Source organism: Conger conger, chromosome 14 (assembly GCF_963514075.1).
Source record: "Conger conger chromosome 14, fConCon1.1, whole genome shotgun sequence".
In the NCBI taxonomy this organism is placed as follows: domain Eukaryota; kingdom Metazoa; phylum Chordata; class Actinopteri; order Anguilliformes; family Congridae; genus Conger; species Conger conger.
The window spans coordinates 10675448-10693397 of NC_083773.1; the positions used below are offsets into that span (position 1 = coordinate 10675448).

Below are 17950 nucleotides of genomic sequence, written 5' to 3' on the forward strand. Positions count from 1 at the left end.
AACCGGAGAAGAGCACGGAAAAGGGTATCTGCGCATCGGGGTTACACTTTTACAAATGGGTTTCCTGTAAGCTTCATTTACTGATGAACCCCGCGCCTGTCTATAGGGCGGAGTGGAGAAGGAACTCCGCATTCATTCAAATTGCCTGGTGTATCTCCACGCGCTTATCACAACCCACGGAATTTAATCACGGGGGTGTTTAAAAAACAATAGAAAACTAAAAATGGGGTTCCTGCAGGAATTCGTAGCGTGGCATCTCGAATGTAAATGGAAGAAGAACCGTATATGTGCATGCTGCGTGCTTTTCTATTTAAATGAACTTAAAATAAAAGCATATTATTTACTGTACTTAATTTCTGTATTTCCCTAGCCACTACTCCAGGGGGAGGTCAGGTAAGTGGAACTTAATGCTGCGGTGTTATTGCAGTCCTTTCGCATAAAAGGCAATTCATCACGAGCCGTAATTTAAAGTGCAACCAACAAACTTTGAACTTGCGCATTTTCTCCCCTGCTCTAATTTACATGGCACAGATTGTGCTTTTAACTCTGCTTTGTACTGCGTCAGATTGCGCTGAGGCCCTCCATTTCAGCTTGCCCTTGATCTTCCCCACTCCTCCGGGCCTCGGCCGATAATGTCATTAGAGCCCTCACTCCCGAGCGGCGTCTGAGCGCGCGAGTCTCCGTTTCTGGAAGATTCACAGACAGGCCATCCTGGTCCACGCGGTGGCGGCGGGTAATCCCGCATTTGAACTGGACCCCCCGTCTGGATTTCCGCACGGACAACGTTTTCAGAGAGAGGCAGAGGCCGAACACCCACCTCCTGGCAGAGAGGGGGGGTGGTCGTATATCAGTCGGTGCGTGAAAACCTCTCTGGTTTTTACAGCTCTCCGTTAATTAAGCGTGACGTTCCTCGGAAATCAGCACTTTTCCGCGAAGGCCTAGGGGAGCCGTCTACGAGCCTTATGCCGAAGTAAAATGATTGCCAGCGTCGTTCGGGAAAACAAGCGGGTCACTTAGTTGGATGTAACAACACCTAAATAAATGAGTGTTGGAGAGCTTGCTTTGAAAGCACAGACGCTCGTCACTGGTCCACCACCTGTTTCATTATACAATGACGCTGCGCACAGCAAATTCGGAAATGAACGCAACAACTGTTACTTTCAGGTACAAATGAATGACCGTACAAACACAACTTTCACGAACGTAACCTTCAGCACTTTGGAGGGAATGTTTGCCAATTAACACACAGGCATATTTCCATAATGCGATGACTGTTATCGTGAATATCAAAAAATAAATAGGAGGGTGGGCTCCTTTTTTCTCTCAAGTGCCTCTTGAAGACGGCTCTGTTACACACCGATCCACTCAAACAAGCCTGGAAAAATAGAACACAATAATTGATCCATGGTAATAAATATGCCACTTCCGGCTTCTACTACATCAGTGACCTTTCCTTATCAAATTAATTAAAAGCTTAAGTAGTTGATGGTGACATTTGGAAAATTGTAATGTCTCCATTGATTAATTTATCCCAAATGCATGAAAACTTCCTTATTAGATCTTTTTTCAGCACCACATGACAAATGTAATTTCAGACCAATAGCCTGATGTGGCTCACTCATACGAACGTAGGACTACTTCCCTGATAGGAGATGCCAGAAATAAGCTTCTTTTCAACAGTAATGAAAGACTACAGGCTTTGGCTGAGCTGAAATCAAACCTTTCACCCATTTACAAATCACAAAAGACAGGTCGTAGCAAGGACAGGCTGTCTTACCTGTCAGACTGTATCCTTTTTTGGGTCTGTGAGTTTCAAAATTAACAGATGGGTTAACGTTGCATTGTAATTTAGCCTCTTATTGATTGTACTAAAAGGAGGAAAATCCAACAGAATTCCTAAAAAAAAAGTTGCATATTGAAGCCTCTCACTCTGCATAAGACCAGACAGACGGCTAACTGTCTGTTTCTGAGCCTGTCTGCTTAGGGACAACAAAGTCTGCTGCTTACCGGATTGCCTCTATTTACAAACTAAACCTCCTGTATACGTAATGCTTGGAGATTGATCAATACCCACCGTTTTTGTCTGTAAACATTTAGCCTAATGAAGAAAATGAAGTTTGCATATTACTACAGCCAAGCTGTGCCAGGTACTCGTAATCGATGGGGGATTAGCCTGGCCTCCTACCGTACTGCCAGGGAACCAGTGGGTAAAAATTTTGAGGGATGGACTTACACGGTCAAGAAAATATAACGCATTATTTTATTTCAAACACAGTGCGATCATTAAATCTGAATGCCATCTGGGAAAAGAAACCAGGCTATCTAAAATGCAATGTGCATTTCTGAGCCCCCCGGGATACACTGGATTAATGGGAGCACTTGGAGGAGAGAGATTTAACAGCAGATTACAGCGGGCCTCACATCGTCCTGTTTTAAGGTTAGTATGAAAAGGCTTTCTGTTCGTGGTTTGGCTTCTTCATACGGTAAGAATAATACATTAAAATGCAGAATCAGGTGTGCAAAGTAGGATATTCGAATAGTGAATTTGCTTATATTAATGTTGTGTGTGGACACAGAAGGGTTCTATATACGATACACTTTAAAATGGCGGGGCTCTTGTTTTCAACGGCTCTGTATCATGACAATGCCTGTGCCATAAGAGAAAGGAAAACATTAAATGAAAATGACAAACATTTGGCCTCCTCCGTGTTGGTTTTTTGTAGGAAATGTTATCATGAACAAAAGTAAGAATTCAAGAAATGTTTTGTGAATGAGGCCCATTGACAGATGGCACCACATGCAATATTTAGTTACAGTCTCAGCACATAAACACATTCATATCACATACTAAGTTAAGAAAAATAAATTCAAATAGTTCACTCCAGGTGTGGAACACAGTAAAATCACACCTAGGATTTGTCTGAGGATCAACTGAACCTAGCATCCATTGACTTCCCAGGCATACACACTGCAGTTTCCCAAATGCAAAGCTATAATTAGATGTGTTGGTTTCGCAAAAAAGGTAAACCAATGACTCAAACTACACCTAGCTTTTCTCCCGTAATTCTTTGAGTAATCCACCCGAACCAAGCATGTGTACAGTATATGCTACGGTAAACGTTTATCAGATTATTCAAATGAATTTTAGCTTCCCGCTACTTAGGATATCCTCACCTCAGTGGGCTCCAAAGGCTCTCCGTTCTTCATCCATCGGTACGAAGGCTTGGGTTTCCCGCTGGCTTTACACTCCCAAAGCAGCGTGTCGTCGATTGGCTTCTGCATGTCCTGCGGTTTCTCAATCAGGTGAGGAGGGGCTTCAATTAAACAGTCAAACAGAATACGCCGTCAGTCAAGCAAAACCCAGGGGTCGCTAAATGCAGATCCGTGTATATAAAAGTTAATGCGCTCATCTTCGGGAAACGCATTTGTTACTCGACTTTGAATTGCAACTCATGCTGGCTATAGGTTTTCCACTGCTTTGTAAACATGTGCGCGTGCACGCACACCCACATACAGACACACACAAGTACACACAGAGTAAATTACAGTACAGTACCTTAAGTTGGGCATACAGACATTATGTATTTCCTGACCATGTGGCATACTATGTCTAAACTAACATGGATAATACATTCCTAGTGAATTTTAAATTGACACATCGATATCAATAATCATATTACTAGCTATACATCATTTTGAGATCACCTTTAATGTCTGTGCCCATATGTTATATGGATTTATGTACTCACTGTATGTTCCTTGCTTTGTACGCTATTCTGGATAAGAACATCTTCCTTAATGAATGTAATGTGTAATGGTTATTTACAGTAGTAAATAGTTATTGTACTGGGGGTAATATCAGTGTTGAGACTTCAGAGAGACTGTTCTGCTTAATTATCTAATTAGGCCCAATTATATTCATAATCTCACCTTTAGATGAATGTATTGATAAGCACTTGAATGGCAGGTCATATCCAATTCTGTGTCCCTATATGACGTACTTTTGTGCAGTCTAATCTACGAGCCAGCTTGTTTAGAGCTAATTAGACAGTGGAGCCATGGCTACTGCAGGAAAACAGAAACCTGCCTACACGCCATGTGAATGAAACAGGCTCTAACCACTCTACGATGGAACGAATACAACACAGTATTCGTTTTATTACCAATGTGCAAATAATCCTGTTTAAATGGAGAATTTTCTTCAAGATCTCTGCTTTATTACACTGATATTTTGGTTTGTCAAGACAAAATGTTGACTGAAACATCAGCCTAATAAAACAGAGATCTTTAAACATATGAAAAAGGCTAGAAGACTGCTTGCATGGTGAAGGTCTTCAAATAAAATATCAAATTTAAAATATATACAGTGATTATGAGTGACTGTTTCTTCAGAGGAAAGGGTTTATCTACAGGTTTTTTAAATACTTCTGTAGACATTGTTGAAGGAATAAATTGGATAGATGCAACAGGTTATACATTTCTCAGCACACTTCCCTGAGCATTAAAAAAGAAAAAATCAATCAAAGCTGATTTACTTGCAAATAAGATGTCCTGAAAGTCTGATGATGCCCTATCATTTCCATTTTACGCAATGCAATCTAACTGGCAAATTAAACTGATACAAATCCCCATTTTCATTGCCTATTCATAACAGCAAATTCATAATTCATCATACATGTTCATAAAGCTTATAAGTACAATCCCCTCCAGACATTTAACAGGCCGGCATATTTCAATTAAAAATACTACAGCAGATGTCAGATTATTATGGAAAATCAGTGCGACAATTTCTATGAAAATTACCATGCACCTTCATTTTGAAGGTTTTGACTTAAAATGTATTTTAAATTATACTAAGATGAGTTTATGAGCTGACATGCTGAACCACTCTCGATTCCTTTATGAGTGTTATGAAAGCTGTGAGTTGACTGAAATACTCACATATTTATTATACTGAAATATCGTCTTGTTTTAGATGTCACATATTTATAGGCTAGGCAAAGAAGTAAAGGACCACATTACCATGAAAAATATGTGCACAAAAAATAATTAAATATTGTATGGTAGAGCGGTCCTTTACTGACTTTATACTTTTTGTAGAATCTTTTTGTAGGCCCAGTTACATTTGATACTCTGAGTTGTAATGAAACTGTAACAGAACCTATAGTTTTGTACTTGAACAATACCCTCTTACAGTATTGAAACTTATCTAAATATCATATTCAATGTACTAAAAATCAATCAATCAATCAATTAATCAATCAATCAATCGATCAATAATCAGCTTCTTTCCATGGTTGCTACTGTATACTGTAAAAACACACTGGATAAGAGTGACTGCTAGACAATGATAGAGACTTCAGAGGGACTCCTGTGCAGTTTGTTTCGTCGGTCCACATCTTAAGTCTTCAAAATTGAGAGGCAAAACAAATATGACCATTACAGAAAACTTGTTTCACTTCAGTACTTACTTTTCTACAGAGGTGTAACAGAACACTCTGCTTGTCTTGTGCAGCTCCCATTGGAACCCATTAGGCCTAAATGTTTTTGTGTGTCCGTGTGCAATATCATACTGTTCCTGTCTCGGCCCCATTAAAATAACGTATGGTTTAATTAACTACATTGGTTGCATTGATTCCTATCAGTTAAGTGCACGTCACTAAGACATAAAGGATGTCTTCAGCTAAAATGCCACTGCTACTGAAACAAAGTGGTGATCTATGTGGTCTTAAATATAAATAAAGAAATAAATAAAAGTGTAAAAACAATTCAAACAACAAACATCTCCACGCAGGATTTATTTTCTATTCTGGAGGTCAATCCTCCGTAATCCCCTATCACTGCAGACTTGATTTCTGTATTATCGAGACAACATTCTTGGCAGTTCAAACTGTTTCCTTTAACCATACAAACCCATGCCATGAGTCAAGGTGAAAGTACTTCATGTTTTTAAACACTTTGCAGTAAGGGAAGTCTCGGTCCCAGCCAGCAGCACACATTTAACATTTCAGTGTGGCTCTGTGGAAAATCAAGAATGGAGTCACAATGTGTGTGTGTATGTTCACTGGGTATGAGTGACTGGCCAGCTCAAGCAAGGGTGGCTAGGAAGGTATGACAGAACCATTAATATTAACAATTTTTTTTTTACATTTTTGTTTTTAATTTTTTAAATAAATTTGGCACTCAGAATCTCACAGAGTGGAGTAGGAGGAAGACCTTTCACAGCTTTTACATGCAGTCCGTGGGGCCACCAATCGACCAGCAGGGGTCGGTAGAGAAAAGGAACACAGACCCCAAACTGACTCCCGTACCCTGGGCGACGCCGTTGCCAACTGTGCATCGCCATATGGAGCTACCAGCCGCAGACGGCATCGGCACAGCGTGGATTCGATCCCACGCCATGGGGCTCATCCTTGCACCACAGCATGGCGCCGTAACTGAATGAGAAACCCAGCAGTCTGCGGGAACTATTATTTTCAAGCCTGTTATTTCCGCACCTTGTCCCTGCCATTGTAGCAGTGCAGGAACATTGTTAAGGTTGCTGCTCTCCCTCCACCTTTCAGCACTTCAGAGTTGTTTCTTTGTTGTGTTAGCCACTCACTCAGTCCCCACCCCACCATGCACCTACTGACATCCAGGCACAGTTTACCAAATAAACCAGACAAAAATAAAAGCAGCCAGTTAACTTCCTGGGTGAATGATGAGGCAAGCACAGACAATCAAACACTGAATTATATGGAGGCAGTGTTAGACTGTGGGGCTAGATGACAGTAGTAGTAGTTTTCATACTACTGCTTTATCTTAGAGGTGTCCCAATCTTAGCAGAAATGAGCCCGCTGCGCTGTATGTGGGCGCAGTGTTTTGTTTTAGTCCAGCATAATGACTCCTCATTCAACCAATTAACTAATTATGGGCTTCAATCAAGTGCTGGGTAAAAACAAAAAGCTACGCCCACATTAGCCTGTTTCAGATAACCACCCCTGCTTTTCTCCTGCAGCTTCAGAAGCGGCTTGTATAATGCCGGAGATCTGCGCCGACAAATCAAATTCCAATCCATCCATTCCTTCCCAGAAAAAGGGAACATTGCACGGTCGTATGTTCAGGTTACACTTACACAAACCCAAACGCAATCTTGGGCCATAAAAACAAGGAGTGCTGTACTGTACAACACAGTAATGGAAAGAGACAGTAATGCACTTTTCATTAACAAACATTTCCCATACCATTACTTCAAAATATATCATCAATTCACTTGGATGTTTCCGAACGGACAGGGAAATTATATTTATAATAAAAAGTATGTGTAGTGTCATTATATCTCAGAGAAAGAGCACACGAATGATGACAAAGAAGAAATAAGGGCAATATATTTAAAATGCTACCATGAGGCAGCTAATAACAGTGGCCTGCAAAATGATGCAGAAAACTACTGCCCTTGCCGTTTTAAATTCCCTTAAAATTGGAGGTGCCGTTTCCAGTTCCCGCGTCATTGTGACTGCAGGTTGCAGTGATAAACAGCAGATACCTTTATCGATTCTCTCATTCCTGCACAGTGCTGACGGGTGTCTCACAAGCTTAATTCTATGGAACTTCAAAATGAGATTACAGATTTTATCGGCAGGCGTAGAGCGACTCACAACGGCCTCAAAGAAGCCCTATCGCAAGCAAATCACACACAAACAAGGATCCCCCTTTCCCTGGAACAGGAGGATTTCTGCCGGAGAACTTTGTTTACCGTCACTAGGAGCTTTGAGTGGGGAATAAATAATAGCAAATAGTTTAATGCACAGAGTGAGTTATTCCTGACAGATGCCAGAGCTAGACTGTGACTTATCGAACTCAAGGGGGGAAAGCAATTGAGGAGAGTACTGTACAGCTGAGGTGGAGGAAAATCGGGCGAATCGTAAATATAAATGACACAAACAGATGGAGGACGTTGCGCTACGAAAGCGCGCACCTCACTCATTTGCGAATTTTGGTTGAAATACTTAATTTCTTTCCATAAGGAAATATGAAAGGAAATCGTACCAGATTCAGCATTACAGTATGTCTTCTTCGCTCTGTCAATCTGTCAGTACTTTATTTCTATGGTTCCCTCTAAAAAGAAGCTGTCACGGGATACTTCAATGTTCAGGATATAGACAATAAAACAAGGCTGATGAAACATTCGGCAAACCCATTCCAAGCCATTCTGGTAAATGGGCCATTAGGCGCAGAGGAGGGGAAAAAAAACGACTCCAGAAGGAAAAGCATAAATCTCTGTGGTCAGCTACCTACAGGTACTTAGCTAATAGGGAGCTGTCTCATATGAACAATGACGTGGTGTAAATACCACATCAGATGAAAGGTCGTGACCTCTTGCTGGCGTGTCCGTTCCAGAATAAATAAGACCAGCTCCGTGCGACGGAAATAATTAAATAATTTTTCACTCTGTGAGAGGGTCGCTCAGTAAAATGTGTGCTATTTGTAGTTATTAAAATAATGACTTAAAGTATTAGGCCCTATACATTGATATTATGTATTAAAATTAATTAAATTCATCCAAGTAAATTCCATGCATATATTTCAATATTTACAATGCTCTCCATCTTTAAAAGCCCCACCGTGTAATCCATTTACAAATACAAATAAATACAGACACGATAATCAGCTTGCCTGTGTCCAAATGAGCCTGGTTTAAGAAATAAAATAATAAAGCCACACTCAGTGTGTAGAAACCAGGTCAGGAGGCAGTCAGCCCAGTTTGTTTTATCTCGCCATTTGGCCAGATTGCTTTAGCTAATGAAAACTGCCAAGATGGGTGTAAAATCCCAATTTGATTGATAATGGGAAAAAAAGAACCACATGCTACACATGCTTGGCTGAAAGGAAACATGTAACTGCAAAGATTTTCTGCGAAAGGGTGGATGAATATCTATGCTTTTAGAAGGGATTGGCCAGCTATTGAGTCTGAAAGCCACAGCAAATTAACGATTCACTCGGAACCCGAAGCACTTCGCTAATAAAATGTATGTATTGCATATTACAGATTATTTGTGTGGCATATGTGGCCTTCTCTAAGCACTGGACGTTTAACAGCTTTCATCCATATCAAAGATGGACGTCAATCACCGAGCCATCTGGTAGAACTCGGGCACAAAGCACATGTGCAAGGTCACGAACAAGGTCTCTACCCAGCATGCATTGCTTCTTTGAGCTGGATAAAAATATGACAACGGCGTAACTGCCGAGCCTTAATCGTTCAGAACTTCAGTTAAAATATGGCACCCGGGCGGAGGTGATGATTACTACAGCAGCATCGTCACCCCGGTTCTGCTCAGCTCTAACCTCTCTCGCTGCGAGCAGATCTTACACATGCAGCTTTCCGTGCTCAAATATTAATGCTTTTCGAGTTCACCTACCGTAGAAAGACAGCTTTCCTTTCACGCTGTTCCTCCCTCTGGAGTTCTCCGCCACACACTCGTACATGCCTGCGTCTTCCTGCTGGAAATAGGGAATCTCCAGAACTCCGCTGGCTTTGCTCAGATCCACCTTCCTGGCGAATGGGATTCCGTCCACCCGTCTCCAGTTAATAGTTGGGACGGGGCTATTGAATAGAAAACAATGCAGAGGAAACCAGAGTCACTGGATAGGACTCAAAGCATAACAGTGGTGTCTGAACTAGCTTTGAGCCCTATGTATGCTACACCAGTCTTAGCACCGTGTGATGGGTGTTCAAGTCTGGATGGCGAGCAATTGAATCAAAGCTGTACAATGTCATGAAGTATGTCACAGTGCTGAAGATATACTATGTATATACACTCACTGAGTACTTTATTAGGTAGACCTGTACACCAGCTTGTTAATGCAAATATTTAATTAGCCAATCATGTGGCAGCAACTTAATGCATAAAAGCATGCCGACATGGTCAAGAGGTTCAGCTGTTTTTCAGACCAAATGTCAGAATGGGGAAGAATTGTGATCTAAGTGACTTTAACCGTAGAGTGAGATATTCTGTATTTGTTTGATGATTCAAATAGAAACTTGGTGTTTAATATTCACAATTGGGTGTGCAATTGTTGATGAGTATAAATAGCAATCATTTCTAAATGTATTCTATAAAACTGAAAATGCTGAAGTGTAATTCAGTGGCTAGCCACATGGGTTAGAATTAATATAATTGTTTACAAAAATACATTTGCATGAACAAATAAGAAACACTTACTTTCCAAGTGCAAAACACTCCAGTTTGACTGTGGAGCCTTTCGCCACTGGTACAATCTCGGGAAATTGAACTTCAATCTTCGGCTCATATTCGCCCATCACACCTGGAGAATGAAAAGCAGCACTCAATCAAGCTCACTAGCAGCCCGTGCGAGTGCCTGAATGCCAACATATTGTGTGTTGGTTGTCTACATTCACTCGCAATCCAGCCAAAGCCCAGATGCTGTTCAGGAACTGTTTACTAAGAGGGTTTTTATCGATGAGAGATTTTATGATCCTCCCTCCAACCACTTTCTGTAGGTCCTCACGTTTGACGTGAGATAGTGGAAACAATCAAACCCCCCTCCCCCCTCCCCTCCCCCATATTGTGCAGCTGGCATTACCCTGACGGCCCCTGTGCTGGAGAGAGCTCATTCTGATTCTTATCTCGACCGTCTAAAACGATGAGGAAGCTAAAATCCACCGTGTAATGGTGAACACGACAGGCAGAGGGCTGCATTAGCGTCACGTGTGATGACCGCCTGGCAGAAGACAAGCTGACTGCGCCCTCTACGCCGGTCAGCTTAATTGGCCCTGAGGTTCTCAATAAACACATAAGTGTACCGGGAGAGAAAACCTTCACTGCTCTGAGAATGTGAACACTGAATTGTTTACATAAAAATAACTGTTTATCAGTGGCCCCTGAACTAAAGCAAGCACAATGACAATTTACGTAGCTTAACAGCAATTATTTACATGCACAAAATACTGAAAAAAAAGAAAAAGTATATAATTTACTTATAACTAAACTAAATAATAATAATCACAATACATTTGACACTTTTGCATTTGACACCCATAGAGTAAAACTGGTTTGCACTCATGTAGATATTACTATTATTACTGGGATCATAGCTGAGCATTACAATGTGTGAAATAGCAAAACATCATCATCTTGTCACTGATCTTCTAAGGTCTAAAGTAGACAGAAAGTACTTAATAAATGTGTTTTAAACAGTTAGCTACTTTTGTCCCATTAATCTTCTTTAAATAATTCAATTCAATATTATTTGTATCTCACTTTTATCTAGAAGATAAAAGACGCGTATGTCAGTGCCTTTTTACTGGGAGCTCGATGGCTCCTTAAAATAATTCTGTTTAAGGTTTGCATTCAGATGAAAACTAATTACAGGATGGCAATCATGTGCCAGCTCCCACCAAGCTGTGGGATTGAATCAACCCCCCATGGATTCAGCAAGCATCAGACATCAGAAATCTGTTCATGGCTGTTTACTAAATGGCAATATGGCTCAAAGCAATATTTTGATACGTTCACAAGGGAGCACAGGAGAAACATATTTCTCAGTATTTGAAAACTTATTCTATTATTGGTATAGAATATACAGTGAGCTCCATAAGTCTCAGGACAAAGACATACGCTAAGTGAGCACTTTATTAGGTATTTATTTAACTTAATTTTTTAGACTTCTGCTGCTGTAGCCTATCCACTTAAGAGGTTTGATGCATTGTGTGTTCAGAGATGGTCTTCTGTATACCACTGTTGCAATGTGCGGTTATTTGTGTTTCTGTCACCTTCCTGTCAGCTTTGACCAGACTGGCCTTTCTCTCTCTCATTAACAGGTTTTTTTGTTTTTCACACCATTCTCTGCAAACTCTAGAGACTGTTGTTCATGAAAATCACAGGAGATCAGCAGTTTCTTAGATACTCAATCCATCCTGTCTGGCACCAACAATCATCCCACGGTCAAAGTCACTTAGATCACATTTCTTTCCCATTCTGAACAACAGCTGAACCTCTTGACCATGTCTGCATGCTTAGTTGTTGCCACATGACTGGCTGATTAAATATTTGCATTAACAAGCTGATGTACAGGTCTACTTGCTCACTGAGTGTATTTTCTTGATTTGGCTCAGTAATCCACATTTTAAGAGTATTTTTATCCATTTTGGTTTCGCCTTGTGGAAATCACAGAATGTTTTATACATAGTTCCCCCATTCCAGGTCACTATAACATTTGGGATGGCTTCACAGGTGTTTATAATTAGTCAGGGGTACCCATTACATTACATTATATTCAGCAGACAGTTTTATCCAAAGCAACATACAAAACAGAGTATATCAAGGTCATAGAACAAACAACCGAACAGGTCAGATACAATTCACATACGATCAGTTGTAAAGCCAGTTGCTTCTCAGTGCATGTATAACCCAGCAGTAGTCATGATTCTAAGGTCTTTGATTGCCTTTGGAATCTGCTATTGGTGCTTGTCAACATAAGGACCAGAGTTGTGCCAATGAAATAGAAGGAAGCCATTATGACACTGAGAAATAATAAGAAAAAACTGACAGACAGACCAAACTACAGGCTAAAAAAAAATATCGTAGAGAAGAAAAATAACTGATGAGTTCAGTAATTGCAAATAGACCAAGTAAGCCAAGCAAGACCGCTACATTTGAACTCCTGTCCGACAGAAATGAAACTCTCTTCAGCAGGCAGGCCTGGATTTGTAAGTGAGTACTCTCCACAGAAGACTTCACAAACAGAACTACAGACGCTACAATGCAAGATGCAAACTGGTAGTTAGTCGCAAAAATAGGATGGACATGTTACAGTTTGCTAAGATAGCCCATAGAGTCCTGGACAAAGGTCTTGTGGACAGATGAGACCAAGCTTCACTTGTATCAGAGAGTGTTGGCAAGAAAGAGTAAAGTGTGGAGGCAAAAATGAACTGCCCAAGACAGAGACAAAAGCGTTGATCCATTACAGTCAATCAAAAATAGCTGCACAGTCGCCAATTGAGGTAGACTCAGGACCCAATTTTGCGCTAGCACCAAAGATTTTCCATCATTTGACACTGGGGGCAAAAATGCGTTTTGGCTAATAACTGGTGATGTGTTTGCTTAAATGGCTGAGACATTTAATGCCAACCCAATTAATGCGGCCGCCATATTGCATTCTATCGAAAGGTGTGCCAAATTTTCAAAGTGTGCCCAATCTTCATCAAATTTGGCAGAGATGATATTCGGACTAAAAGACATAAAAGATATCAGATGGAATTGTCACTGAAGTAATCAAACAGGAAGTGAGGGCATATCTCAGCAATGCTTTCATGTGTTTATACCAAACTTGGTATATGGACTCAGGACTCCTTCCTGAGGATGTGGAGGTGTCATGGTGACTCTGCCCTGCTGGAATGCTTGGCCCCCATTCAACCCTGCTTGCAGGTTTAATTGATAATGTAACTGCTAAGGGCTGCAGCAGAATTCTGAAGTGTACAGTAGCATCTTATCTGTTCTTCCAAAGTTCTACCAAATGCCTCCAAAATGCTTTATCCCACACATACACACACCTACAATAAAATACATGCAAATAATTAGATTAATGTTGGATAGATGACCTTTATATTCACTGGCTATTGATAAGGCCATCTTTGAAACTTTACAACACATGGAACTAGGTTATCTTAATTTCTATACCTCACTGAAACAACAGCTAATTAACCTTTGGATGTAATTTGTATTCTGCAAAAATACCATGGCCTACTTTGCTTTTGTGAAGCCTAGCTTTTCTTTGAAGGTTGATGTATTATTTTTTTCAGCCCAGTTTGTCTTCAAATTGCTCAGGCTTTTCTGAATCTGCCTCTGTTATTATCGACCCCCATTAAGACATCCTGTAGCTTTTTCCTTCCACGTGATACCAATTATATCAGTTCCATCCATTAGCATTCAGTGTTTTTCACATAGCTATTGCCAGCTATTTTAAGCACTTATGACGTGACAGAAATACTTATCTATTTATAACTACTTACAGATGTTTCTGACAGTGAGATGTACCGTAAGCAGTGTTCTCACCGTCAGTGCGCAGAACCAGAGGAGTGCGAGGGCCCTGCACCCGGGTTTTCGTGACTGTGTTGGTCACCACGCAGGTGTAGTTGCCCACGTCTGACGGCTCCACCTTGGCGATGTAAAGGTTCCCATTTTCCTGAGACACAAAGCGACGGGTGTCTTGCTTCACAAACGATGGGTATTCATTGAAGATCCAGGCATATGACAGCTCTGTGAAGAAGAGAAAGGAATTCCTGATGAAATTGACTTGGCACTTCCAAAAGCAGCATCGGCAATGAGCTATCTGACTAACTCCTTGGCCTGTACAGAGTTGCAGCTTGTAAGACTACCACAAGGCAACAAGCAAAGGATGAGAATGACAGTTATGAGAGGTGATTAATAATTCTCAGCTAACCCAGAGCTCTGTGATCATCTGGCTTCATTTCAAATTGATTCATATATACTGTAGCCCTAGATTCAGGACAAACCACCAAGCAGACCAAAGAAAGTTATGATATTTCAGGTTCATTGAGAGTTCAAGTGAAATAAGGCAATGACCATAACACCATGTGAAAAACACAGTTGAGAAAACATATACATTGCAAATTAGGTATGAATTAAATTTAGTTTGTGAAGATATACATTCTTGTGAACTCAGTAGGGTGGATACATAGCCTTAATTACTTATAAAAGCCTGAAGAAATACATATCCAGCACATGGTTTACTAAGCAAGAATAAGAAACACATTGAACACATTATTTCCTTTTATTCCCCCAGCTGGTCAAGATTGTTTAATTTTAAATGACTGGAATGAAACCATACCGAGCGATGCCAAGGCTGTGTAATAAGTATTTGCAAATTTAATCGGTCTTTATTTATTAATTTGATAATTACAATTAAGGAAAGATTCTGAGACAGTGGACTCAAAAAGATTAAACTGGTGCAAAAATGTATAATTACCTCACCATCACAAATGTGCACAGGGAACATTTGGACAATAGCTTCGCCCTGGCTTTGCCATCCCGCTGTAGGGCCCTAATCCATGAGCTGACTATGCAATGCCATCCACGGCAGCAAGTGCTGCACACAATACCCAAGGATGTTATTAAGGCACAGGGAGGCTTTTCAGGAATTTTATAAGCCCATTAAATAGAATAAGGAGTGGTTAAAATTTGGCAATAAACATGCCCGATATAGCAGCTGGCTTTGCAGGAATCTCTCTGTCAGGTTGACAACAGAAGGAAGAGAAATGCTAAGCCACAGTCAGAGAATAATGTCAACCACGGTAGTTTTTGTTGGCAGCTAGAGTGGCCATGCAAAAACTATAAATGTCAGCAAGACTTTCATGTCATAACGGTGTGTCCAGACATAGTAGAAACGTAAAGAACATAACAGATTTTTGAATAGTGACCTTTGGGGAAAGGAATTTTATTTTTGTTGGTTCAATGCCCTTAACTCATCCGTTCCTCAGGCCAAAATGACTGAAAAGAGAAGTCACCTGCGGGTCAGGTGAATATGAAACATGTACTACTGCCTGAATCTGTATATATCTGGTGCAGTAAATATTTATTTTGTGCTGTATGCACTAAGGGGTGGATAAAATGGCTACTACCAGCTCTCGTCTCATTCAGTCCAAAAAGCAATGTGATTGCCACATTAAAACTAAAACTAAAAAATAACTGCTTTTCAAATGCCATTTTATGGCAGGGGAAATAATGTTCAAAAATAAAATTAAATACAATAAAACAATTTTGAGTGCAGAATTGAATACCGTAATTTCAAGTAAAATAAAAATGATCAACATTTGCCCATATTTATGTGTTTATGTTTGGGGTAATTATATTAATATATTTTGGATATTGTTTCAAAGAAAATGCTACAGAGCCAATCTATGCAAAATCATTAGAAAAGCGGCAATGTGTAAATAATGCCCCCTCCCCCTTGTGATAGCTACCCATTAAAAATTAACCACAAGCAAAGTATTTGGTTTCTAAGGCATTAATACAATCACTAAACAAATTCTGCATTTTTACATGATACATCACAATGACATCAGCCTCTAGAAATGTGAAATGAATGCATTTCCTTCCTTTTTTTCCTTTAATGATGAATCCGGCAACAGGGAGGAAAATGTCTACGGAATCCGTGAAGAATCCGTTGTGCAGCAGCACTTGCCAATAGGTGTTATTTTATTTGAAGAATGCTGGAGAGCTTTTTAACGAGGTGAACACCTGCAAACCTCTCCCCAGCACCTCTCTTTCAGAGAGACCTGGACTGCAGACTGTTTTGGGCTGCCAGGCATAGCTGTTCTTTAATCTAGCAGCAGCAGCACACACCATCCCCTGGTCCTTAATCTCTGTTCCTCTTACAACGTCCTCCACACTGGCACCCTGACTGAGATCATCAGGCCCCGACTAGCCGAATGTTTCTCCTGGCAGGGTTAGTCTGTCAGAGGTGGGACGAAACCAGCTTTCTTTCAGCCTTTTGAGGAAGTTTTTACATTTTTAAAATGAGTTCTACCGGGAATGGGTACCATAGACCGAGGCATTCGCTGGCTACATATTTTCTAACCGCGATGTTCGGAATTATTCTAATCAAGGGCTGCTGAGTTCTGAAGCCCCGCTAATGAACAGGCATGTACCATTTCCCCGCTGAGCCTTATCAAACCCGTTCGCTCGTTAACGGGCTGGTAATTAAACAAAACAGTCTTGGAGGATTCCTCCCTGACTCTTTCCGTCTGCTTGTCCATTTATCACTGTGTGATTCCGCCCTGGCTGCAGTTCTGCAATTATCACATGCAGGAGAGGATAGTGCATAGGTCTGCCTTCTGCCTCCTCCTTACTGTGCTGTTGAATGCATTGAAGGGTAAAGCACGGTGTGGAAACACATCACTTTGATGGCATAGGAAAAATGTTGCACTTTCGCTTTGGCATTTTCTCTCTATAACTTTTGCTTTCTTTTTATTTTTTATTATTTACACAATAATTCACAAATAAAATAACTTCAGACTCCCAGGGCAGACACAAAGGCAGTTTGCAAAGGGAGAACTGTAAATTACAGATATGATTACTGCTCTTAAATGTAATGCTTATGTCCCTGAAATCCATCATGAAAGCCTCATTGGTTGGACATGTATTACTTTTGCCTCTGGGTTCTGCTGCTTTTCGTATATTCCATTTCAACCACAAGTAATTTCACTGAGATTTGGACCGTGTTGTTTTGACATTATGATTTTGGCCAGTGTTTTGAGAGTGGACTTGACTTGACTGCTGTACTTGAAGATTACGCTGGTTAGACAGTATGCATTGCCAATACATGTATTGTCAAAACTATGAGTGTTAAATGCTAATTAATATTATTACATTATTAAATGTTTCGCACATTAACTGCAGTTCCAATTTATTATGTAGGAGTAATATGCTAGTGATAACTTCAGTAGTATTTTTTGTGATCTGTACAAACACTGCCACTTGTTCATGTGATTGTCTTATCAGCCAATCATGTGGCAGCAGTGCAATGCATACAATCATGCAGATATGGGTCAGGAGCTGCAAATAACCACACATTACAACAGAGGTATGCAGAAGAGCATCTCTGAACACACAACGCATCAAAGCTCTAATTGGATAGGCTACAGCAGCAGAAGACCAATAAGTCTGAAAAATACGTCTAATAAATGGGTATACACACACTAAAAACTATCAGAGGCTGACTATGTTTAACATAGCTATATATTCATTTTCAAATCTAGAGCTTGACGTTACACTTCTACATTATCTAGGGTGACATGGCTCAGGCAGTAAGAGCAGTCGTCTGGCAGTCGGAGGGTTGCCGGTTCGATCCCCCGCCTGGGCTGTGTTGAAGTGTCCCTGAGCAAGACACCTAACCCCTAAATGCTCCTGACAAGCTGGTCGGTGCC

At 40.6% G+C, this 17950-nt stretch overlaps 1 protein-coding gene across 3 annotated transcripts in view; it reads right to left on the reverse strand.

Moving 5' to 3' along the window:
• The window catches only part of LOC133109704 (contactin-4-like), a 156060-nt gene that overhangs the window by 41585 nt on the left and 96525 nt on the right, over positions 1-17950 (reverse strand). For all 3 annotated transcript variants that reach the window (XM_061219202.1, XM_061219201.1, XM_061219203.1), the window contains exons 6-9: positions 14058-14261; positions 10206-10308; positions 9402-9586; positions 3175-3314 (exon numbers count right to left, since the gene is read on the reverse strand). In XM_061219202.1, the coding sequence (XP_061075186.1) occupies positions 3175-3314; positions 9402-9586; positions 10206-10308; positions 14058-14261 (632 nt within the window). The remainder of the gene's footprint in view (positions 1-3174; positions 3315-9401; positions 9587-10205; positions 10309-14057; positions 14262-17950) is intronic.